General features: G+C 43.8%; 1 protein-coding gene across 1 annotated transcript in view; it reads left to right on the top strand.

Annotated features, from left to right (window-relative positions):
* PDGFRA (platelet derived growth factor receptor alpha) overlaps positions 1 to 26616 on the top strand; it is a 52376-nt gene that overhangs the window by 14469 nt on the left and 11291 nt on the right. The window contains exons 4-15 of the mRNA XM_015406118.1: positions 784 to 955; positions 1047 to 1236; positions 3597 to 3712; positions 6988 to 7111; positions 8140 to 8333; positions 10499 to 10593; positions 10698 to 10830; positions 15717 to 15821; positions 18900 to 19010; positions 22328 to 22481; positions 24530 to 24696; positions 26546 to 26559. Coding sequence (XP_015261604.1) covers positions 784 to 955; positions 1047 to 1236; positions 3597 to 3712; positions 6988 to 7111; positions 8140 to 8333; positions 10499 to 10593; positions 10698 to 10830; positions 15717 to 15821; positions 18900 to 19010; positions 22328 to 22481; positions 24530 to 24696; positions 26546 to 26559 — 1575 coding nt within the window. The remainder of the gene's footprint in view (positions 1 to 783; positions 956 to 1046; positions 1237 to 3596; positions 3713 to 6987; positions 7112 to 8139; positions 8334 to 10498; positions 10594 to 10697; positions 10831 to 15716; positions 15822 to 18899; positions 19011 to 22327; positions 22482 to 24529; positions 24697 to 26545; positions 26560 to 26616) is intronic.

The raw sequence follows: 26616 nt of genomic DNA, 5'->3' as shown, positions 1-26616 counted from the left end.
CATTCCTTTGATAAGGTCTTACCAGTCCACTCGAGCACCAGAAACATATTGTCCAGTCATCATTGCTGGGGAAATCTTGTTTTCCCCCATAGCCACCAGATGGGAACAATTCTAGGTATGTCTACTTGGAAGTAAGTCCTATGTTGTTCACTGGAGCTTATTTACAGTAAAATTTCTTAAGGTTACAGCTTATGTTATGGGACAACCCCAACTGAAGTTTCATTTATTATGTGACCTATACAAAACTGATTGTGAAAATGTTTTGTTCTTTTTGCGTGGCCCTTGGCAATTTTCATAAAGCCCCTTCCCCATTGTCTCTCACCATCTGAGGAGGCTTATGTTGAATTTCAGAGAACAGGCATCACTGTTGGGAAGTCTACCCCTGCCATCATGGTGTAGTGGTTAAGAGTGTGGGGCTGTAATCTGGAGAACTGAGTTTGATTCCCTGCTCTTCCACATGAAACCTACTGGGTGACCTTGGGCCAGTCACAGTTTTCTCAGAACTCTCTCAGCCCCACCTGCCTCACAAGGTGCCTGCTGTGGGGAGAGGAAGGGAAAGTGCAAGCTGTTTCAAGACACCTTAAATTAGAGAAAAGCAGGGTATAAATACCTACTCTTCTTCTGCCCATCAGATCTCAGATAAAGAAAGGAACTGGAAGCTGTGCTACCTCTGAAGACATTAGTGTGCAGGGAGGCAAAGAAGGGTTCACCAGAGTGCCGGATTATTTGCTGCATTTCTAACTTGTTCAACAAAGATTTGTTTTGCCCCTTTTCTAAATGCAGAAGAACAAAGGCACGATCACAGTGGAAGACATCAAAATTCCATCCCAGAAGCTGGTATATACCTTGAACATCCCCAATGCTTCAGTAGAAGACACTGGAAATTATGAGTGTGCCGCCCAACATGTGATCAATGATGTTACAAAAACCCAGAAAATAGTAATCACAGTTTATGGTACAATTTGTTTCTTGTTTCCACATGATTCCCAGTTTACCAAGACAATGGCCCATTACTGATACTTATGGAAATGTTTATTGTTTCCCAGATAAAGGGTTCATTCGCTTGGAGCCCCATTTTAGCCTCCTGGAAGACGTCAATCTACATGGAGTGAAAAACTTCGTACTTGATGTCTATGCATACCCAGCTCCCAGAATGCTCTGGCTGAAGAACAATGTGACTCTGATTGAGAATCTCACCGAGATTGTCACTAGTTCCAAGCAGATTAATGAAACAAGGTAAGAAATGCTTGCCAAGGAATTTGTAGATGTGTTAACAGTTCTGTTCTCTGTGAGTCAAAATCTGGGGGTGGGTGGGGGAGTAAATCAAGTCTTTTTCCACAGCGTAGTCTCTTGTCTACTCTTTCTTGTGTATGTGTGTGTGTATAATTTTCTGTGTGTATGTATGTTTGTGTGCCTGGAAGTCATGGTTGACTTCTGGCAGCCCCTAACGGGGTTTGGACGTTTCAGAGAGGCGGCAGCTCCTAAGTCCTGGCCCTGGTATTCCTTACCCAGGTTGGCCTTGATTTGCTTCCAAGATCTGATGAGATTGGGCTTGCCTGGTCTATCCAGGTCGAGACTTTTCTTTGGGTTATATTGACACCCGTGTTCCCTCTAAGCTGAGTTAGTGTGAGCTAGCTCAGTTTTTTAGCCTCCAGCTCAGACATTATTGTCTGCATTCAGGAAGGATGGCTCCAGAGCAAACTGACTTATGCAGTAGCCAAATCGCTCGCTCACAGCTTTAATGCCAGTAGCTCACAAAGCAGAATCTTTGCTCACAAGACTCCACAGCTTAGAGGGAGCATTGATTGACACTGCAGAGGTAAACTGCTTTTAACGATCTTTCTTTCTTGACAGGGCATCATGGGAACAGTACAGCTGTGAGGGAGACGAAGAGTCAAACTCCATGTTACATTTTCTTTTATATTCATTATAAAAGACCTTTTTTTCCTTTCCAGATGTAGTCTGCTTTTTCAATGAGGAGAATGGCTAAACCCTTTCCCTTTTCAATGAGGAGAATGGCTAAACCCTTTCTTTCCCCGCTGTTTTCTCCTTGAATTGCTGCTTCTGCCTTCTTTGGGGGACTCTTATGAGTACCCCTATTCTTTCCTCAGTAGGGTACAAGCAGTAGGATGGCTTTCCTTCGATCCAGAAAGCATCAGGAAACGAGATTGTTGAAGCCTTCCCTCCATTCACCTCCTTGAAAAAGCAGCCCCAAGTGCCTGCAATTGGAAAATAAAAGAAAGTCTTTTAAAATGACCACAGAAGAAAACCCTCGGTTTAACAGAGAAGCCACATCACTCTTATGAAACCAGAGTTCCCAAGATTCTTTAGAGGAAAGCCATAACACTTAACCTGGCAAAAACAGATACATGTTTGTGGGGGAGACGTGCTTCTATCAATTGTCCACGTTTTCCAGTGACTGATATCGATTGTTCTCTCCTTTGGAAACTCTGCAACATTATTTCATATCTCTGTGAAAATCCCTTCTGGGCTGATTCTCCTCTGTCTTTGAGCATAATTTTTAGTTTCTTTCCTCAGTGCGTCATATCTCACTAGCTGAGCAGAGCTACTATGGCCGATTCACTACCTTTCTGTTACAGGGCCGTTTCAAGGTACTTTGTCATCCCAAGCAAAGTATAATGTTGCCCCTACTCCTTGACCGGAGCTGCGGTGGCTCAAGTGGTTAAGACGCTGAACTGCAGGCTGTGGAAGGTCTGTAGTTCAGCAGTTCGAGACCTGAGTGCCGCATGATGGAGTGAGCTCCCATCTCTAGTTCCAGCTCCTGCCAACCTAGCAGTTCGAAAGCAAGAAATTGCAAGTAGATAAATAGGTACCACTTCAGTGGGAAGGTAACAGCGTTCCGTGCGCCTTGGTCATGCCGGTCACATGACCACGGAAACGTCTTCAGACAGTGCTGGCTCTTCGGCTTTGAAACGGAGATGAGCACCGCAACCCTAGAGTCGGATTCGACTGGCTTTTGAGCAAGGGAACCTTTACTTTTTTACTCCTTGACCAGCACAGCATTCCCTTCAGAGGAGAGCCAGCATGCAGCATCCTCCTCAACTTTTCCGCTCTCCTCTTTCAAAATGGGGCAGCAAGACCTGCACACCACATTGGGCGTCTTGAACTCTTGCATGATTCACTCAGCTTTAGAGAGTTCAATTGCCATTTTGATTGGCTTAGCAACCTCATTGGACAGTGAGGCATATTCTACATCACCTTGGCAGAGTGGTCAATTCCCTTGTCTTAGCATCAGTTTTCCAGTGGTGCCATCCACAGCAGAGGTACGCCCTTCTAAGCCCACCGACTTCCATGAATTTAGATTTAGACTCTGTTTAGGATAGCACAGAAAGGGGAGTATTCATCCTTTCCTTTCAGATGATGATAATCTTTCTCACTTGATTCCACTAAATTTCATTCCACAATATAGGATTAATGTCCTCTGAAAGTGTGTGTTTCCGGGAGAAAGGCAATTTCAAAATGGTGGCATTTCATTGTAGTGAGTTGTTCTTGCTTCCAGTAGGGCTCTTGGTGTTGCTTAGAATGAGACTTTTGTGATATTTTGCAAGAGTTAACGTGGTGTTTTGTTTTCACAGGTACCGAAGTGTGTTAAAACTAATTCGTGCCAAGGAAGAAGACAATGGGAATTATACTGTTATAGCACAGAATGAAGATGAAATTCAAAGATATACTTTCTCTCTGCTTGTCCAAGGTAAGACTATAAAATGGCTACGATCCATGTTAAATTACAATAGAGAGGTAGAAGTGAAACTGATATTATGGAGATTGGAATATATTTAAACATGTCACTCACAATCCATCATAGGGTTGCTAGGTCCTCCCTGTTCATTGGCGGGGGATGAGGGGGTAGGGTTGCCAGATCCAGGTAGGGAAACTCCTGGAGATTTGAGGATGGAGCCTGGGGAGGACAGGGACCTCAGTGGGGCACAATGCCATAGAGCCCACCCTCCAAAAGCAGAGGTTCCCAAACTTATTTGGCCTACCGCCCCCTTTTCAGAAAAAAAATTACTCAGCGCCCCCCTGGAAATCTACCTTCAAGAAGTGGACAAAAAGATGCAGTTTGTGGATCTGCACCTGGATTGTTCCAGCACCCCCCGGAGGGGTGTTGCCCACTTTGAGAACCAGTGCTCCAAAGCATCCATTTTCTCCTGGGGAACTGATCTCTGTAGTCTGGAGATGAACTGTAATTCCAGGGGATCCCCAGGTCCCACCTGGAGGCTGGCATCTCTAGCACTAGCTACCAGATGTAGACTACTGAGTTATGGTGGACACAATGCTAGACTTGGACCAGAGAAACCTACGTTAAAATCCTTAGCCATGAAACTCACTGACTGTGCCATCCTAAACAGACTTACACCCTTGTATGTCCATTGACTTCAGTGGACTTGCTCTATGTGTGTGTGTGTGTGTGGTAGGCGGTAACTCTGCTTAGAACTGCACTTTGGGTCACCTTCAGCCAGTCATTCGCTCTTAGTGCCCCCTACGTCACAGAGTTGTCGAGAGGCTAAAATGTGGAAATGTTCATACCTACACAGGAATTTGATTCCTCGTTCAAGTCCAGCTCTCCATCTGCTATATCATGATGACTCTCAGTGGGATTTATAAGAGGCTGCATGTCAAACAGGCACACGTGAGAATAATTTGCTGTGCACAGGAAGCCAGTAGATCAGGGAAAAGGGTGAGCTAGAACCCTTGAACACTAAACACACTCGTGCATCTAGTTTTCTCTGTGCAGGGAGGTTTTTTTCAAGGGAGCACACTTACTAGTGTGATTTCCCCATCACAGCTACCTGCAATCTGAAACAATTCAGTACAGGAACAGTTTTGTCATTCCTTTTGTGTACATTAGGCCAAAATATGTGCACAGTTGCAGCTTAGAGCAAGGTTATTTCTTCCACAGATCCGTCCTTGTAATGACTGTTTTCAGTGTTCGTATTATCTCAGGAGACAGCACCCGATACAAACAATACTTCTCACATCGAATCACCTAGAAGCAAACTCACTGTCCATGAAAGATACTTTGGAAGTTATTTCAACCCCAGATGTTGACATACTTAGACATCTGTTGTGCCTGGCCGACAGAAATCGTTCCTTCCACATGAATTTAATTTGGAGAGAGGAAGGAGTGCATAAAAGGAGTAGGGAATTGTAGTGCAAAATTGACGATGAGTGGAGAACTGATGTTGGCCAACATTTTCCAGGTTTTTTTAAAAATATGTTTTTTTTGAAGGAAGGAATTCATACAGATGCCTGCTCCTGTTTATGTACTATCATTTGTTTTTGAGAGCCAATGTGGTATAGTGGTTAGGAGCAGCAGACTCTAATCTGGAGAACCAGGTGCGATTCCCCACTCCTCCTCCACATGTAGCCAGCTGGGTGACCTTGGGGCAGTCACAGTTCACTCAGAGCAGTTCTCTCAAGAGCAGTTCTCTCAGAGCTCTCTCAGCCCCCCCCCACCTCACAGGGTGTCTGTTGTGGGGAGAGGAAAGGAAGGCAATTGTAAGCCGCTTTGAGACTCCTTCGGGTAGTGAAAAGCGAGGTATAAAAACCAACTCTTCTTCTTCATCTACTTCGTTTATTGTGCTTGAAACGTGTTGTTCTCCGAGTAGCTCAGAGGAGCTTACATATGATTTGTAAATGGGGTCTTATCCAGGCAACGTTTGGCTTAAGTGTTATGTGCCTTCAGACCACTCCATTGTGGCTGAAGAGAATAAGACAGATTTCCCCATGCCTGGTGTCCAGTCTGTGAAGACATCCCAGCAGTTGGAGGCAGACTCAAAATGAATACAGGCCACCAGTTTACTACATGGAAAATGTGTGGAAGTTTTTCAAACAAATCAGTAAATAATGCTCCTCCACACCTAGTTACGAACACATTTTCTTGCCAAGACAATTTTAGTTACCTGTCTTTCCATGCACTACTACAGCAATTGGTCGCCACTTCCTTGGTTTTTAAAAAACAAAACACAAATGTGGTTAGTGGGGTGGACACTTTGTATGTTGTATATATTTTAAATTATATATTGTCAAGGTTGGTGCCTCCATTGTGCCCATGTGACCACCTCCCTGGAATAAAAAAGGGGGGGGAATCACCCAAAGGTTGACTTTACACAGTAAAATCAAAACTGTGGAAACATCCCCTCTTCCCTTTATAATACACAAAGCAACCATAGCTTCAGAGTTCTCGGGGCACTGTTTCTTGATTAAAAAAACAGTAAGGTGAATTTCTTTTTAAAAATACCTCACAGAGCATTCTGTTTTATTTTTTCAAAATACATGTACAGCATATGGTATTGTAAAATCTGAAAAGTTATGGAGAATAAGCAGGGAAGGTCAACCATTCTGTCAAATAAGATTCTAGCTACGAAATATCTGCCCGCTCAGTGTCATCAGCAATAAATTATTAATACAGATGAATATCCAATCATGTGAGAAATGTGGGACAGTTTGAAAGATTCCAAACTTTATTACACATTTGCATGGCAGTACGATTGCTTATTACCATAGAGGCCCTCCATAAAACAATGGCTTGATTAAATTTGGGGAATTATTTTCATGTGTAAACATATTCCACAGGTACAACGGCTGGGCTGCTATGTTCATACTCTCTTGTCTTTATATTCCACTTTGGGAGGGGGGGTTGTTTCCAAACCACTTCAATTTTTTCCTCATTTGGTGTGACAACCCTGACATCTAATTCTTATTGAAGTCAATTAATTCCTAATTCCCACTGAAGACAAACTATCATCCTCACTGCATGTATTTTTACTCTTGAGTTCAATGAGTAAAAGTAATTGTGAAGGCCGAAGCTCAGCTGAGATTTTCCCACAATGCCACTGGACTAGAGCCTACCGACTGCACTCAAAAAGTTTTGATGCCCTCAAAGGAATGATTGAATCTGCCAGTCATTTGATACTGACCGGTCTCTTTAGCACAGCAGGGGTCTCATAAACTTATCCTTTCCAGTTCCAGCTATAATTCAGGACCTGGTGGATATTCATCAAGGCTCAGCTGTGCAGACAGTGAAATGCTTGGCAAAAGGGACGCCCCTTCCAGATGTGGAATGGCTGGTTTGCAAGGACATCAAAAGGTAAGACTGTTCAAAGCTGATCTCCTTTGAATAGCACCAGCTTTATGGTTTGGTCCAAACTCTTTGCAAATTGTAGATTTTAAAATATTTGGTGTGGGGTGATCTGACTTAAGTGAATAAAATTCCTCTTCTGATTCTAATGGATGCAGCTGTGTTCTCAATGTGTGGTATTATTTATGTCCAACCAGCTGTAAATTGTTTTTTTTTATTGAACAATTCTTAATAATCTCTGGGCAGTTGCTTGATAAACTTATCAAAACTAGTTTATGCTAGACGGAAGGAAACTAAAGCTAGAAGACTATCAAGGCCTTGGATCCACTGAAGGGTTTCCATGGATGCAACGATTTCCACGTACAGAGCACAACTTTCTCACCTCCCACCACTAGTATTGCCCACCCTTTGTTGGCAATCCCTGGGAGCTTCTGGTGGGGTGCAGAGACTCATGAAACCAGTGTGACTTGATCCCACAAATGTCACTTCTGATCACTTACCCAAGAGAGCTGTCACAGGTTTGTGGTACACTCTTGCCCTTTCTCTAACCAAGCAGGAGCCCAGGGGGTGGGGGTGGGGTGGGAGGTTGCCTGCCAACCTGGCAAGCCTACCTGCCACTACAGCCCCAAATGTCCCCGTGCTACCCCTGCTCTGAGGGTATTTGGGGCTGCAGCAGGAAGGCAGAGGTGAGAAAAATCACACTTCGTGGGCAGGAAACATCCCATCTTTGGAAATACTTCATTGGATCCAAGTCCAGATGTGGGTACAGCAGAAACATTGTTCTGACTCCTGGTAATCTTTGCAAGAACTTTAAGGATATTTATTTATTTATTTCATTTGTAGACACCCCCCCCCCTCCTGCAAGCCTGTAATAAGGATGAGGAACTTGTGAAACCTTCAGAGAGGGGGGAAATTTGATGTTTCATAAGAAATATGCTCTTCTATACAGAAAGTAGCTCTATGTGGTTTCTTGTACAAATGAAAGAAGATTAATGTTCAGGACAATCCTCACTCTATTTGCACTTGCTCATCTCCAGATGCAGCAATGAAAGCTCATGGACACTTCTGACTAACAATATCTCAGATATTACTATGGATGCTCACCTTGATGAGAAAAACGCAGTTGAGAGCCAGGTGACCTTTCAGAAAGTGGAAGAGACATTGGCCGTTCGATGCATGGCAAGGAACGACCTTGGTACCGTTACACGAGAACTGAAGCTTGTGGCACCTAGTAAGTCAACTTGAGAGGAAGCCTAAGTAGGTCTACTCAGAAGTAAATCCCACTTTATTTAGTAGGGCATACTCCCCGGAAAGCATTCTTAGGATTCTAGCCTTTGTGTACATCTTAGGACTGCTACTGTCATCTCCTCCAGCCGATCCAATCCTATTTGAACCGATGTATGCAGCTGAATGTCATAGCCATTTCCCTAAGAATACAGCTTTAAAAATAGACTGGACAGAATGCAATAAAGCATGATGCTTCTGGTATGGATTTAGAAGGTTTGGAAGAGGACCTATAAGCGATATATTACATAGATCATTGAGGTTCTTTAGACTGAACATAATTAGTAATATTGCTGTATTTAAGGCTATAGAAGGGGAAAAAACAGAGACCAAAGCAATGTTTTTAATGCGTTAATATACTGACCTGAGTAAATTGCAGTTACTTGGAGACCAAGCCCTCTGAGGAAAGGCTGAGGGACTTGGGAATATTCAGTCTGGAGAAGAGGAGGTTGAGGGGGGACATGATTGCTCTCTTTAAGTATTTGAAGGGCTCTCACTTAGAGAAGGGCAGGGAGCTGTTTCTGTTGGCAGCAGAGGAGAGGACTCTCAATAATGGGTTTAAATTAAGGGTGGGAAGGTGCCGGCTGGATATTAGGGAAAACGTTTTTACTGTAAGAGTTGTGCACCAGTGGAATCAGCTGCCTAGGGAGGTGGTGAGCTCCCCCTCACTGACAGTCTTTAAGCAGTGGCTGGATGAACACTTGTCAGGGATGCTCTAGGCTGATCCTGCATTGAGCAGGGGGTTGGACTAGATTGTATGGCCCCTCCCAACTCTGAGATTCTATTATTCTACATATAAATTGCTCTGAATGACCGCTGTTTTATAACTAGGTTTCATAACTCATTGTTCGCAACGTTTTCTTCCTCTTTTCTGTGTATGGAAAACATTGTTGACTAAGGATTCATTTTGCTGCTCAAGTCTATGAAAGATTATGCTACAATAATAGTTAAACCTTCTAAATTTAGAAACATTGACCTCAGTGGACTTAGAAGGGAGGGGGTCACTCTGTTTATGATTGCACTTTCTTTTGTCCTCCCCCCAAAAAAAAATATTTAGTAGAATATCAAGGACTGGAATAGCTGGAGAGTTATGTGAAGTATGGGGACCCGTGTTATTTCCTGCTCCCCTCCCCCACAAATCTGATTTCCCACAACTGTCATCCATGGGGGAGGGGAGCGATGTACAGAGGAAATACTGGTATCATATGGATCTTTAATCTCAAAATGGGCAGGAAGCAGCAGATGCTAATTAAATGATGAATGCAAGCAAATAAGAGCTGAGCGCTTGTAAGTCCTTTTGAGACTCTTATGCTCACGCTTAATGTCACTTGAGAATCAATGGGTTGGATCTGGGGTTGCCAGCCGAGCACTGGTGACCGGCCAGTGATTCTGCAGGTGGGGGCAATGGAATTGTCATGGTACTGATGCCATGACATCACTTCCAGATCTGATGTCACACAGCATTGGCGTGACACTGATTTCCCTCCCCATTTTGCTCCTGCCGCTCCACAGAGGTGCTGAGGTGCCAAGCTGGATTCCTTGGATCTGTTCTGCTAACAGTAGTGCCTCCCTCCAGCACAATGCCCTTTCCCATTGGCTCAGGAGGCTCTGCTTCAGGGGAAGGTGTCTCGTGCCAGAGGAAGGCACCAAGATGAGCAGAACAGATCTGGCCATGGGATCCAACCTAAGAGACTCCAAACCACTTCACTTTGTAATCTCCTTTTTAAAATAGAGATAAGCAGTCCCAGTTATAAACAAAGTAAATAAACGAGAGTGAACATGGATATAGGCATGATTCTCCGAGAGTTTTTGTTCTGGGATACTTCTTTGTTTTTTGAGCTCATGAGGCCTACGTCTTTGACAGTAAGACTTTCTTCAAGCTAAGTAATTCCCGCAGGCTCAATCTGACTGGCTTTCTTTGACAATATCTGTTAGCAGCTCGTTCAGTGTCCATGTCCTTTAAAAGAAAAGCCAATAGAGATTCTGCTTCGCTTTCTTTTAATTAAAAAAACAACAACGATGTCGGTATTTCTCGTGTATCCTTGAGATGCATTCCCACCCCATCTGCTGAAGATGGAAAACCTAAGCTACATATTTTCCTTTTTCCTACAGCTTTAAGATCTGAACTGACGGTGGCCGCTGCAGTCCTTGTGTTGCTAGTGATTGCAATCATTTCGTTGATCGTCCTGGTAATCATATGGAAACAGGTAATTTGGAAACAAGCTTCTTTCAGAGAGAGGCCATTCACTTAGGCAGTAGGGATGAAGCTAACATGTGCCATATTGTGGTTTGTTTGTTTTTTGCACCACAGAAGCCAAGATACGAAATAAGATGGAGAGTTATTGAGTCCATCAGCCCCGATGGCCATGAGTACATTTATGTGGATCCCATGCAGCTACCCTATGACTCAAGATGGGAGTTTCCCAGGGATGGATTAGTGCTGGGTAAGGACCGTAAGATGTCGCCTTCATTTGCAAAAAATAGGATTCTTATTCATTGCATATGGAAGTCAATATGAGGGGTGTGCATTCGGTTTATCCGAAAAGGGGAAAAACCTGAAAAAATACCTTACTGGTATTGGGGTGGGGGTGGGAGGTTAAAAGCTGGATACAGATTGGAGAATCTGATTCGGCTACCGATATAGCTGAGCCTGAATAAAAGCTAATATTATTTGACTTTTATTGCAGCACAGCTAGGAGAAGGCATTTAAAGAGACCACAGTCTCTTTAAATGCCTTCTGAGTTCACTCTCCGAGTTGTGCAGCAGCTTTGGGGCAGGGGGAGGGCTTGGAGAGGGCATTTTTAAAAAGCAATGGAAGACACATAGAATTGCTGTTCTGGTGAATCCATTTTGACCCCATTTGACTCCAGCTGGGGAGTGTGTCTTCATCTTATTCCATTTGTTCAGGGATTGCTACACTACACTACACTACACTACACTACACTACACTACACTACACTACACTACACTACACTACACTATGACAATCCCCAGAGTAGCAAAATTTGGGATGTCTCCAGGTATACAGAAAAAATATTACTTTGTAGATGAACCAAAGAGGGAAGAACCTCCTGGTCTGATGAGCACTCATTGCATTCCAATCATGGAATTTTGACAAAATGGGGGGGGGCATTGTCTGCTGAGCATTGGCAACTGGCTGGAGACTCTGGGGGTTGGGATACACAGAGAGTTCAAAGAATGCTTAAGAACTTGTGTGTTCCTTGCATGTTGGTCCTCCCTTCCTCGAATATTCTGTTTCTGCTCCACTCAGGATGTGGTTGCATGCTGAAGGCGCTTTAGACTTCGTCCCCCACACTGTTACCTCAAACAGAAACAGTCTGGGGAAGGCACTATTTGGCTTGTTGCAGAAGAGAATATGGCCCTGGGGTTTTCTGCACTGGGGCAGATAACTCCAGATTCCAAATAGCTCATTTCTGTTTGGGTTAATAGTGAAGGGGAAGGGGGTGGAAACATCTCCTGCATGCTACTGCAGTCCCCAGTAATATATGACTGTGCCACAGTTCACGGGTCAGGTCTGAGATCCCCAGCACCCTGTGAGTTCCATCCCATGAACATTGATCCCGGGCAAGCATAACACACCATTAGGAAATTACAAACAGTTTGAAGCTAAAAATAAAAATATCTCACCCTTGTCTTCCACATGCTTCTCTTTCCCGTCGGTCATTTTAATGATGCCATATTTATCTCACAAGAATCTTCAGAATGTACACAAGAAAGAATATTTTTTAAATGTGTCATTCCATGTACTACTCCTCCTGATATAAAACGGGATGATTCCCGTAATAGAGAAATGCTTGTGGTTCTTTCTCAAACACATGTATTGGAAGGATTATGGTTCAGGAAAAATAGTACTTAATTCAATCCACTTGGTTTAAGAGGGAATCCAACCACACCATAAAAGTGTATTATACAATCTGGATTTAATTATGTACATGAAACAGTAATTAAAACCAAGGGATGAGGCAGCGATGTTCCTCTCTGACTCACTAGCACAAGTTTTCAAGTAAACTTTAATAAAACATTCTCATTTATGAGTAAATGCATGAGTAACGTGCCACTTCAGCTCTGTTGAATGCGCACTGCATTTTGTTGACATATATTCCTTTGTGATACTAATCTGTTAAAAGACTGGTTTACAGCATGAGAAAATTACTTCAGTTTTAGCTCAAAATGGTAACTGGCAGCTCCATTAATGAGCTCTGTAGTCGGGAGCAGCTTGATTTGTATTAGCATTTCAAACAGTAAAATCCTTTGAAAAGTACTGGGTTCGCCGCATGGAGGACGCGGACGACGACATGCTTAGCACACGTTTCTTGTACTTAACACAGACAAAGACTAACTCTAACAGCCCTACAGGGCCAACTATATACATATCCACCCAGCACCCCCCATTCCCATTGGAGGGTTTGAATGTCCCGCCAAAGTAGCTATTGGTTGGGGCTGGGGGATCCAGGATCCGAAGTTTCCATTGTTCTCGGATCCAAGCTCTTGCCTGTGCCGCGGGCCCCTGGTGGCGGCCCGCGTACATAACATCCTTCTGCACTTCACCATAGCTTAAAAGAGGCACAACGAAAGATGGTACGGCTTTTTTGTTGTTGCAAATCTTGGTACATATTACACTTATTTGTAATTATTAATGGTTTTCAGTATTTTTTTTGGGTGTGTGTGTGACTGCTCCAGTGGTATTATCTTCTTCTTCTTTTTGGGTAGAATGTGCAGGCTTTACAACTTTATCGCTGCATTGTTAGTTCACTAGAGACCTTTGCTGATCGGATTGTTTTTATCATATTTTGCAATCCACCTTGAGTCTCAGTGAGAAAGGCAATCTAATCGTCGTCGTCATCATCATTTGTCCTTTTCGGAAACTGACACCTGTACATTAGCAAACAGCCCCCAAAGTAACAGCCACTTGTATGGCTGAGTCACCGCCTTGAGTCTCGGTGAGAAAGGCAATCTAGTCGTCGTCATCATTTGTCCTTTTCGGAAACTGACAACTGTACATTAGCAAACAGCCCCCATAGTAACAGCCACTTGTATGGCTGAGTCACATGATAGAAAGTCAACAAGGTGACCCTGAAGACTTGGTATTGTGTGAATTGCCCCTACATTTCCACCCTGTAAACAGGAAAGCATATGGGGCATAAATCAACCCCCAAAAGCTGTTGATTTTTAATCACTGGGGGAAAATTCTACCCTCGTTGCACTTGGGGTGGCAGAATGAAGCCGAGTGCATAGAGAGCTGGCCATTCCATAACTCGTTAGTTTTATGCTTTTTTATGGTGTTTCCTTAAGTGAAAGAAGAGTTTTGAGTACTGTAACTGCTGTAGCTCTTGGGTAGTGAAAGTAGCCCAGTTAACAGCTGAAGAAGTGGTGAAACTGTTCTTGGACTGTATTGTTTCCAATTGCTGGAGTGTGTGTGTGTGTGGGGGGGATGCTTCCCAATGGCAATCATTCTTTACACACACAAAGCCAGCATGTTAAAGAGCAAGCTAACGGAGAGCTTTTCTCTCTGCCACGTGGCTTTCTATATGATGGGATTACATGCCTGTTGCCATATAAATCTAGGGGCTGCATCCTGCCATGTGGCGTGCAGACCTTCAGCCACAGGAGGACTTTGGAGCCTGGGTTTAAGCTCAGCGTGTTGGCGTGGGCTTGAAAAGTCACAGGAAGCGTTGCCCCATCCTGGATGCTCCAAGGGGGAAAGGGTTCTGTCACAAGATGCCTGATGACAACTTTTAATCAGGAAGTGAACTTTGTAGTATCTGAGTCAGATAGTTTTATGGGGGAAACATTCAGGCTAGGATCATCTCAGGTTTAGAGGGCTTGGTTTGTACACTTACATTGGTACAAGGAGAAAGCGTTCTATTTTTAACATTTATGATCGGATCTAGTTGTACAAAGGCAAGATTGGTACCAATGCTGATTAACACAGGAAACAGGAACTGTACTGATGAAGCAGATGGGTACCTTGGGAAGGACTGCAGCCTGTCCCGTGAGAGAGTTCCACTTCTCTGGCCAGAGGAAGTGCCACTAACTTACTCTCTGAGCTGCCTTTCAGGGGATTCTCTATAGCCACAAGAGCTAGTGATTTGCTAGACATCAAACTGAAATTTCTTGAGTCCTAGATAAACTGGAAGGGTTGAGCCATCACTGTAAATGTAACCTGTGCTGAAGCCAGTTTAGTTAGAACATAAGAACCTAAGAGAAGCCAATGATACATCAAGCCAATGGCCCATCCAGTCTAACACTCTGTCACACGGTGGCCAAAAATACCAGGTGCCATCAGGAAGTCCAGCAGTGGGGCCAGGACACTAGAAGCCCCTCCCACTGTTGCCTTCCCCAAGCACCAAGAATACAGAGCATCACTTGCCCCAGACCGAGATGAGTTCCTATCTATACCTTGTGGCTAATAGCCACTGTTCTCATGTCTTCAGCCATATCACTCTGGAAATTGTAGTGTAGGAGGTTTGGGGTACTACTCCTTGGTTTCAAACTGCTAGCTGAATAATGGTTCATTGAACTACAGTTCCTTGGATGGGTATCAGAACATATAAAGTGGTTTATGCAATGGTTTAAACATGCAGTATAGATGTGCCTTTAATTTCTGCAGCCATTCTTTTGGGATTGCCTGGACAGTTGCACCAGACATGATCATTTAATTCCTACAGAGACCTTTGGAAGACTATTGAGAATTGCAAGTGTGTCAGGTTAGAACCCAGAGATTTCCATTTGCTGCTTCATTCTAGATCGGCATACATTTCTTATCAGCGCTTTCTGTTTCTATCAGAAGACAGGATTTGGCAATTCTGTTTTGGAAACCACCCAACTTTGGATTCTGGTCTACGCCTAAATTTCCCATGCAAACAGTCTTTACTCCCCTTGTTTCACTGGAGAAGAAGAAGAGTTGGTTTTATATCCCACTCTTCACTACCCGAAGGAGTCTCAGAGAGGCTTACAATTGCCTCCCCTTCCTCTCCCCACAACAGGCACCCTGTGAGGTAGGTGGGGCTGAGAGAGTTCTGAGAGAACTGTGACTTGCCCAAGGTCACCAGCGGGCTCCATGTGGAGGAGCAGGGAATCAAACCTGGTTCTCCAGATTAGAGTCCACCCCTCTTAACCACTACACCATGCTGGCTGGAGTTAGCTTTGAATAAACCAAGGGCGACAATATTTTAATGAGCAGAGCAAATGGGCTCACTGGGTTCACTCTCCAGCATATCCCGACAGCAAGACATAAAGCAGCAAGTAAAGCAGCAACATAAGATATGGTGTTGCCTCTCAGTGAATGATAGCAATCTGTTGTCTGCAGGCCGGATCCTGGGCTCCGGAGCTTTTGGGAAAGTAGTTGAAGGAACTGCCTATGGATTGAGCCGATCTCAGCCAGTGATGAAAGTGGCTGTAAAAATGCTGAAGCGTAAGTGCTGTTATCTGTCATCTTTCCCAACATGTGAATGTTTGTATTGGGACTTGGAAAGCATGATTAATTGGCAGGCTACTTCCCCCACCATGGGCTTCTCCGTTGTGATGCTGCATTGGATTCCAGCAAGATGTACACTCTTATAGGCCCCTTTTGCCTCTGAAAATAGGACCTACGTTCTATCATACTTTAATTGATTGATCAGTTTATTCAGGGCTCTTTTTGTAGAAAAAGCCCAGCAGGAACTCATTAGCATAATAGGCCACACCCAATAGCAGAAACTCATTAGCATATTAGGCCACACCCCTGACAGCACAGCTCATTAGGACATTAGGCCACACCCCCATGTTACCAGAAGTGTGGTCATCCAGCCACACCCACCTTTCCCTTATTCTGTTTACCTTGTTTGTTGTCAAAACCCAGGGCTTTTTTTGTAGCAGGAACTCCTTTGCATGTTAGGCCACACACCCCTAATGTAGCCAATCCTAATGAGTTCCTGCTGTTGGGTGTGGCCTATTATGCTAATGAGTTCCTGCTGGGCGTGGCCAACTCAGGAGCCAGCCGGAACTCCGTTCCTGTGCGTTCCTGCCCAAAAACAGCCCTGAGTTTATTAACTGAGTCAGACCAAGGATAGTGCTTCAGTTATAAGCACATTCGCTGGGAAGCAAATTCCATTAGCTTTAGCAGAACTTACTTCCACATAAATGGACACAGGGCTATTTTTGGGAAGGAACGCACAGGAACGGAGTTTTGGCTGGCTTCAGAGTGGGTCACACCCACTACAGCCAAAACCTCTGCCTGCGTGACTACAGAGGGAAGGCCTGGAGAGCGACACCCCCCCACCGGTGACTCTGAGGTTGGCAGGCCCTAGAAGGATGGGTGGCAGCATTTAAATGCCTCCCTGTGCCTTCCCTGGCCTGCCCAAGGGGGGGCTTGCCTGGGCACCCCGCAGCCGTGGGGCGCCCAGGCAAGCCAGGGGAAGGTAGTTTAAACTGCCTCCCTTCCCCTCCAAGGGCCAGCTTGCCCAGGCTAGCCAAGGGAAGGCATGGTGTGTGGCCTAATATGCTAATGAGCTGTGCTGTCAGGGGTGTGGCCTAATATACTAATGAGTTTCTGCTGTTGGGTGTTGCCTATTATGCTAATGAGTTCCTGCTGGGCTTTTTCTACAAAAAAAGCCCTGAATGGACACCATTCAAAGAATCCTTTTATATGTGTACAAGGGACTCGTACATACTACTGGAGGGGTTTTTTTGGTAGGGTTTGCTTTCAAAGCTCCCATAGCAGACAAGGCGAGCCATATACAAAGCCGAATAGTGACTTGCCTTCTTGGCTGTGAGAGTTACAGTGGTGAAAACTGCAAAACAAGTCCTTATTTTCATGTATACATATGAACAGTTAATTTAGATCATGTCTGTTCTGTTTAGAATAATCTTAAGGGTCTAACTAAACACTACATTTCCCTTGGAGGTGTCATTGGGTTGAGCTGAGGGCCACAATTTAAATTCTGTGCTTCCCAGGTATGGGGGGAGAGGCTGATTCAGAGTAGGGCAATGGTGTGTGGGGAGAAGGAGCTTAGACTTTCTACTGTGTGATTTTCCTGACCTGGAAGAGCTCCATGGAGCTCCAGTTTGCCCCATTGTATTATATAATCTGGATTTAATTATGTACATGAAATGGATGGGTGACAGATTAAGTTTTCCTGCAAAGTAAATAACACCCCCCATGGGCATTTCAGGTCAGGAAATTGGTGAGGGGGAACATCTAAGCCCCCACCCCCCTATACACCATGGCTTTGATCCAAATTGGTTCATGCATGCACGGGAAGTGCAGCACTGCAAGACATTGGAGACTTCTGCATGGGGACAGGAATTTGTGGTTTCCACATTGCTGTTGCATCTGATGATAAAGTGTGGCAGCAACAGGGGTTCCATATGGCAGGTTTTTCCTGCCCCAATCTTTCACAAGTGGCCATACCCCTTCCTTGGGCCACCAGGGCCTTTGCAATTAAAAAGGGGGCACTAGACTATCATCATCTTAATATATTGTTGTAACAACAGGCGCCATTGGTTCTCTGAATCCCAAGGTTTCTTTTTTTCTTTTAAGAAATAAGTCTCTGTCCTCTTCCCTTGTGAAGATATTCCCTTTTCCTTTTATCTCCTCAACAGAAGGAGCTAAAGTTTTACTTTTTTTAAAAAAAAGGAAAGCTGAAAATTCAGATAACCTGCTACACCTATCATTACACTGGTATATAGTGATACTTTAGTGCTGATTTGAAAAAAGAAGCCCTTGGTAGCTAGGGAAAAATGACTACCACGAGGACAGGGACAGGGGAAATGGCTGCCATGTGGGGAAGAAATTACTACCACGAGGACAGGGACAGGGAAAATGGCTGCCATGTGACGGGAAATCTGAATTTTTGTATTTCACACACACCCTCCAGTCATCCACGCTTTAATGTGATCTTTCCCAAAACTTCCAAGCAAAGTGGGTATGAGAAAGATTGGAGAAAATTCAGGGAAACCTCTAAAGGTGCACAAATGTACAACGATGCTGTGGGAAAGCAGGAAAACACCTGCTTCCTAAAAGCATTGAATGTGGGGAAACAACCTGTGTGGAAATGCCTGTTATTGAGTGTTTGTGGTGTGTGTTAAAGTTTGGAAGAAATCACAAGCTTATAAATGAATGGTCTTGACTCAGATACCAGCAGAGCTGAGAAAATCTGAAACTATAAAACTATAGCATGGGCTTAAAATGTGGTGCTATGAAGCAAAATGAGGCCAGTTCCAAGTGAGTTCAAACTGGTTTCTCTGAACTTAGATTAATGTTAACAATCTGGTTCAGGAACTGACTCAGTCTGCAAAGTAAAGGTCCACGAACAAATGGATCATTTGCTTTCTAGAGGGATCCCCCCCCAATAAATAAGTACATTTCAGAAAAATCCTAGCTTAAGGAAATATTGGACATGACATCACACTGAGCATAATGTATTATCATTTGATCTTACCTGTACTTTGCTGTTAGCATTAAAAGGCATTCATAGTTCTAATTAGCTTCTCTGCTTGTTGTTTTCAACAGCCACAGCAAGATCCAGTGAAAAACAGGCTCTCATGTCTGAATTGAAGATAATGACCCACCTTGGGCCCCACTTGAACATTGTGAACCTGTTAGGAGCATGTACAAAATCAGGTAGGTTTTGTTTAGCAGTCCTTTCATGCCTTCAAAACATGGAAGTGAAGTCCACATGCTAGATGTAGGGATGTACAGTTGCCTGCTAACCTTCAGTTCAAGAAGGCAGTGAGCTTCTAGGCACAATTCAAGATGCTTGGTTTTTGGCATTTCCTGCCTAGAAGAAGAAGAGGAAGAGATTGGATTTATACCCCGCCCTTCACTCGGACTTTCAGAGCAGCTTACAAACCCCTTTCCCTCCCCCTCCCCACAACAGACACCTTGGGAGGTAGGTGGGGCTGAGAGAGCTCTTTCAAGAACTGCTCTTTTCAAGGACAGCTCTTGTCAGAACTATGGCTTGCCCAAGGTCATCCAGCAGCTGCAAGTGGAGGAGTGGAGAAATCAAACCCAGTTCTCCCAGATTAGAGTCCGCACACTTAAACACTACACCAAACTTGCTCTAGAACATGCATACTTCAGTGGTAGTTCTTTTTTTTTTTTTTAACTACTCCCATCCCATTTCAGTCCACTGAGATCAGTAAGCAGAATTCTGCTAAAGGAAAATCAGGATGCGAACAGGAGCTTTTCAGGAGTCCCCAAGGGTTTGGAATGAGCTGATAAAAGAAATAAAGCATCGTATCTCCTTTTTGGTACTTACGAGCTTGGTAGGGGCCATTGCTTTAGACAAGCCTATAGCAATTAAAAAGTGGTTATAAATGCAGTTTTGGTGTTCTAATTTAAATTGTTTTAAGGAGTTGTATACGCTTTTTAATATAAAGCATTTCAAAACTTATGTTGTAAGCCTGCCTCAAAGTCTGGGAAATGGAAAATAGGATAAAATCAATAAAGATAGCTGTTATTATCTTAAATGATCTGGAGTAAAGTGAAGCACAGCAGAGCCAGCTTCTACTGTTCCAGGATACAGCAACCATGAAGTCACCTGCAATCTTTTCCATTTACTGCAGATCAAAGTATAGCAATACATAAAGGGGAAAGATGAAGCAATTTTGTGTCTATCCCTCTGGCAAACACATTCTCAGTGGCACTGCTCAAAGCTAAAGTATGGTTTCAATCGGACCATAAGACGCACCTGACCTTAAGACGCACCTAGTTTTTAAAGGAGGAAAACAGGGGGAAAAATATTCTAAACCTTCGGTCCATAAGACGCACTCACTTTTCCTCCCACTTTTTTTGGAAGAAAAAGTGAGTCTTATGGTCCAAAAAATACGGTAAGTGGGGTGGGTTTTGGGGAGGTTTTTTTGGTAAGTAGATTGGGTTGGATTGAACCAGCTTTTTCACTGCTGAAAAAGGAAGGAAGATGTCTCCTCGGACCACCCAAAAAGGCTATGCAGGGAATCATGGAACCTGTGTGGACAAAAGCCTTGTGGGATGGAAACTGTAGTAAGGAAGACTGTTGGGACAGAATGCATGAAAAACCTGGTCAATGACAGCCAGTTTGGTGTAGTGATTAGGAACACGGACTCTAATCTGGGAGAACTGAGTTTAATTCCCTGCTCCTCCACACACAGCTGCTGGTGTAACCTTGGGTCAGTCACAAGTTCTTTCAGAGCTATTCTCTAAAGAGCAGGTCTCTCAGAGCTCTCTGAGCCCCATCTACTCCACAGGCCGTCTGTTGTGGGGAAAGGAAGGGAAAGGAGTTTGTAAGATGCTCTGAGACTCTGAGTGAAGGGCGGGGTATAAATCCAATCTCCTCCTCCACCTCTCCTCCTCCTCCTCCTCCTCCTCTTCTTTATTCTGTCACACCCATTCTTGCCTTGCAGCATAATGAAGGCCTACAGTGACCATCACATGTTAGTGATCTGCCTTCCAGTTCCACACATAATAATTAAGGGAGTAGCCAAACCAGGGCTGAGCTCTTTAAATTTTGTTATAATTTTCAAAGAACAGCATTATGTCTACAGTTAACATTCATGCAAACAGATGAGCCTTAAATATGCTTAAACGGGGGTTGATAGCATTGTAAACAATACATTAAGAAATAATTGATGTGACTATGACTGTTGTGTGGTCACACTAAATTCCTTAGATGAGCAGCTTGTTTTGCCCCACTGCCCTGCATATGGTTAGACAAAGAATAATTTGGGTACGATACAGCCTAATTCTTCACATGAAATGGAGGTCACTAGACCAGGTATTTCTTGAGATCTATGCCGTCATAATTGTTCTGTAATTATTTGTACGAAGTATCTAAATGTCTCCCTTTTGCAGCCACTTTGTTGCATCTAGGCCCCGGTCATACGGGCCAGATAAGGCGGGGGGGGGGGCTGTTCTCCCCCCGGAGCAAAATAAAGCACTGTAGCCCGATCACATGGTCCCCCGAGTCTCCGTGCTTAGGCTGTTAGCTGACGATCACACGGCAATGCTGCTGCATGGCAAAGAAGCGGCGTAGCGCGATCACACAAGCGTTTTGCATTTGTGCGCATGCACAGTTCCACGGAGCAGCCCTGCTTTCAGTTTCGTGTTTGTGCGCATGTGCTTACGAAAAACATCTGGTTTGCGACGGGACGAGGACAGGTGCCGAATGCCATGGGATACTAGCGCTCCCGCAATCAGATGCCTGCCTGTGTCACGTGTTTTCCGGATACTAGTGCACTTTCCTTGGTACTTTTTAACTCCGCATCTTCGGCGGGACGGCACGGGTTGGCCACGGGTGTGCTTCGCTTCCCAGATATTGCGGTGTGATCGTGCCCCGAAAATCTGCCTGACATTCGTGCCTTTCGCACGGCAAATTCTCCAAGTGACCGGGGCCCTAGATTAACAACCACCTCAACTTTTGACCAATCAGGTCAAATGCAGCCCATGTATGGAAATCAGTTAGGGGTTCAGTAAACATTCTGGGGCCTTTTTGTCTCCCAGGGACCACAACAAACCTGACAAGTTACAATTGAAGACTGATGGACTGCATTTGCTCAGTGGGTCATGAGTTGCAATGGCTTGATCTAGATAGTCTTAGCTCGTCTTCATGATAGTGTTTTTTAGTGTTTGGATAGGGCTTAATGAAGGGAGGATCATTGCCACTGCTAGCCATGGGGAGAGACTAATACAAATGTAGTGCCAGTTTCAGAATTTGGATATCTGTTATGCAAGGAGTTTCAATAGACCCCGCACCTTAACCTTAAAGAGATGGGATGTAAAAAATCAAAAACTCTTCTCACATGAGATTTGAGCTTCTTCTGTGCTCTCTGCAAAGTGAGGCTGGTCGTACTGTCGAGGCACGTGGGCCTTAGGGTGGTGACAGGGCCTGGAACCGGCCCGATTTCACTGTCCTTTGGAGCCAGCCCCAGCAAAATGATGTTACTTTTTTCCTCCTGCATTAGGTCCAATTTATATCATTACGGAATACTGCTTTTATGGAGATTTGGTGAACTACCTGCATAAAAACAGAGACAACTTTCTGAGCCGAAATCCTGAAAAATTCAAGAAAGATCTGGACATCTTTGGGATGAATTCAGTTGATGAAAGTAATAGGAGGTAAGCTGGGGTTTTTTTTAAGTCATTGCTTGACCCTGCAATTATTTGTTCACATGAATCATATACCCAAATATGCACATGAATGAGACAGTGACCCTAATGCTAATGGCAGTGATGTGCAGAATGTTATGCTAGAGTTATGAGGTGGGAAGATGAAGATGCATATGATTTTTTAGTGCAGGGAGTCCAATCTGGAAGTGCCTCCTCTGCATTCAGCTCACGGTATACCTATTCCTCTCCAGAATTAAAAACCGGGGGGAGGATCCAAGTCGCACACTGTGCTTCTGATGGGCAGGTCCCAAGTGAAGGTTACCAGAAACTTTTTCCTCCAATTCCAGTAGACATTTTTTTTTGTACTTAAGAGGAAAGTTTATTTCTTTCCTTAAATCACCATGGTGATAACTGAGCGGGTGGATGTATTAAAAAACACACCAAGAGGTGCTCTTAAAAATTAAAAAAGATTAAAATTTAAATTAAAAAGAGGGGCAGTCTGCCTTGAGTATATGGGGGAGAGCCAGAATGCCAATCTTGCTAGGGTTTGACTAACGGGCTTGTACTTCTGTCAGGCACACCTCCCTACCTTGATCCTTGGGGAGAGGCAGCATATAAATATTTATATTAATATTTATAGAAAATAAATAAGAGCAGTCATTTCACTTACGAGGCTGGGAGGAATCTGTATTTCAGTTAGGCCTGTCTTCACCCAATGTGAGGTCAATACAGCAGACTTGTCCTGCAATGCTGCCCATTAGTTAAAATCTCATTATAACAGTTTATTACAATATAGGTGCATTGCTTGAGTGGGCACAGCTGGCTCCCGGGCATAGGTGCCAGCCATTCATTCCCCGCTCCCAGTCCAGCCAGTAAATCTGCATTGTGGCAGGTAATCAGTACTGGGGCCTGAAATGCCAGTACATGTCAGCCAGCACAGTGAAGGGTTTTTTTTTAAAACCAAGGCACTTATCTCCTCCTCGCTGGGGTTCATCCAGTCTCTGTCCCCTGAGCCTCAACTGATTTAGAGGAAGGCCTTTTTCATCATTCTGCACTGCCTGGAAATGTATTATGAGCCGCAGAACAGTAGTAAATGTGCAGATTCCAGTAACACATACCTCAAACGACTTGCATTCAAGTGACATGCATGGATGCCATTGGAACAGGGATGGAATGCAGAGCTTTTGTGATGTAATGCCTCATGTGCATCTCGCTTCCCGGGAATAACCTCTGTCTTGCTGCAGAGTATAAGACTCTGATACTACACGTGCATTCTTGGAAGTCATATCAAGTGACATCAATAAGGCTTATTTCGCTAGAAAGACCAGAGAGGCAGTCCACTTTCACCAAATGAATCTTCCATTCAGCTGAGCTTCGGTTGAGATTAGACTCGCCTCTCAATTATGTTGGCAGATAAAAATCCGAATATAACTCGTATGGTGGCTAAATTTGGTCGGTTAGCCTATTGTATGAGGAGACAGTGGAGGGACTATAATTAACGGGCTGGGTTTGATGTTATCTGAATTGTATTGGAGTTTGTAAATATTTTAATGTTTTAGTGTTTTATAACATACACTGCCACAAGATATATTATTTTATTCCGATAGCTGTTACATTAACCCTTTTCGCTGTATTATGGTCTTTGACTTCAATAAACAAACACTACAGTTGAGATTAACAAGAGCCCTAGTCATCCAAACTTCCCCAAACAGCAAGGTTGGCTTCAGAGATTTTGAGGCACAGGATCTCTAGGGTTGTTTTGATTTGTCTTTCTCCTCATTAGCAAGGCTTCCCATGGCATGGAGGAATGGAGAGTAAATTCTTTATGATTCCTCAAAAAGTTTGGGAACAACAGAAAGTCACTGAGAGTGAACATGGAGGCACGGCAAAGAAGCACTTTGCTGCTTGATCTTTATCTTGAACTCCACGGAGAAGGGACCGTGTTATCAGTATTTGTACAGCAATCGAGGAATATAGAACGGAGTGTGGTGTACTGAGACTCCTAAACCCCACCATGTAATAGCTCCTTGACACTGCTACTGTGCTTTTTATTTCAGTTATGTGATCCTGTCTTTTGAAAATAATGGTGAATATATGGATATGAAACAAGCGGAAACAACTCAGTATGTGCCCATGTTAGAAAGGAAAGACAGGTCAAAATATTCCGACATCCAAAGGTCTCTGTATGACCGGCCTGCTTCGTATAAGAAGAAATCTGTGTTGGGTAGGTAAAAGGAAATCTGCATGCACATTGGAATGCCAGGCTAACTAATTCTTAATCTGTCTTTTTGTTAATATCTACATTGGGTATTTTTTATGCTACAGTTCATTGAATTTTTTATGCTACAGTTCATTGAAGGAACTGTTGCACTGGTATTACTCTTCTCTCCTAGGGCTGCCAGGACCCACCAGCCACCAGTGGGAGGTGTCTCTTCCTATCTTTCTCAAATGCTGAAAACTATCTTATACTCTCAAGAAATCCAAACCATGGTAGAAACAAAAAGGGTGATTGCATAATTTAACACTAGTAGTCAACATCAACCCATAGTTTAAACTGTCAGCTCAAGTGGAAAGATCAAGGGCCAGTTTTCATGTTTATTTTGCACAAGGCAAGACTTCTTCCTCTTCTTCCCCCTCCTAAGATGGTCTTTTGTCCATATTTTACCTGCATGGCCAAGTAACAATAGCCAGTGGATATCTCCCAGCATTAACCCAGATGTGGTCAGCCCATTTTGGAAGGCAGTGTGCTCATCTGTGGCCTGAGCATGCAGCTGATGGTTCATACAACCATTTTTCACAGGCAAAGGCACTTCGAACTGCAGAGAGAGGGAGGGGGGGGTAACTGTGTGAGTTGCCTCTTGGTGGTCTCCTGCCAGCTTATATGAAGCAATAAGGAGGGAGGGTGGGGTGGATTAGTTTTAAGAAATTATAACACTATTAAAGAATGTCACATTGTTGCACTATAGTGTATAAATTTAATAATAATTTATTCTGAAGAACTCTTGAGGCCTAGGAGCTTTTACAATTTTTCAACTACTGTACTAAAGCAAAATTAAGAAAAAAGACATTGAAAAAGTATACAGTGAGTTGATGGGTTGCCAGACCCTGAGAAGGCTTCTGTACCTTTAAAGAGAGAAAAGTAGTGTTTACTTATTATTTACATTAATTAAAAGCATTCATAGATCTTCCCTTGAAGCTGAAGGTGGTTTGCATGCACTATCCAAAAACATTCATGAAATAACAATAACATTAAATATTCCAGTAAAATTAAAGCATATCTGCTAATCCAGCAGCATTAGCATAGCCTAGAATAGATCCAAGAATCTGATGAAAGCCCTCTGAAGTAACATTACTACACAGGGTCTCCTGAAGGAGAGTTAAAAGGCTGTTGCTCTCACCTCATTTGAGCATTCTGTTCACAAAAGGAAGGATACCACTAAAAATGCCCAGAATGGTGTGCTACCTATCTAACTTCTTTGCAGGAAGGAACAAAGAATAGTGCCAAAGTTCTCAAGTACCTATTGACTATGCAACTGCAAAGGAAGCATCAGTGGATGACTTAGCAAGTCAAAATCCCTTTCCAGAATTTATATCCATGCATACCGGGAACCCTAGAAAATCCAGCGTTTGGTTTCCCATGTAACGAAGCCATAGGTAAAGGTAAAGGTTCCCTTGCTCGAAAGCCAGTCGAATCCGACTCTAGGGTTGCGGTGCTCATCTCCGTTTCAACGCCGAAGAGCCAGCGCTGCCCGAAGACGTTTCCGTGGTCATGTGGCCGGCATAACTAAACACCAAGGTGCACGGAACGCTGTTACCTTCCCACTGAAGTGGTACCTATTTATCTACTTGCACGTTCTTGTTTTCGAACTGCTAGGTTGGCAGTTGCTGGAACTAGAGACGGGAGCTCACTCCGTCTTGCGGCACACTCAGGTCTCGAACTGCTGAACTACTGACCTTCCACAGCCTGCAGTTCAGCGTCTTAACCACTTGAGCCATACACAAATGCAAAATACATTGTCCAGACGACATGGTGACCATGCATATCAGAAGTTGTGTACTTTCAACATGCCTAGTTGCCATCCTCCTGGTACGTGCAGAGAGAACATCTGGAAAAGTTTAATACAAAGTACTTATTCATAACAGT

The sequence above is a fragment of the Gekko japonicus genome, unplaced genomic scaffold (assembly GCF_001447785.1).
Source record: "Gekko japonicus isolate JY-2015 unplaced genomic scaffold, Gekko_japonicus_V1.1 scaffold896, whole genome shotgun sequence".
NCBI classification, from domain to species: Eukaryota; Metazoa; Chordata; class Lepidosauria; order Squamata; family Gekkonidae; genus Gekko; species Gekko japonicus.
The sequence above is the reverse complement of the archived record's forward strand: the minus strand, read 5'-3'. Positions and strand labels throughout refer to the sequence as shown.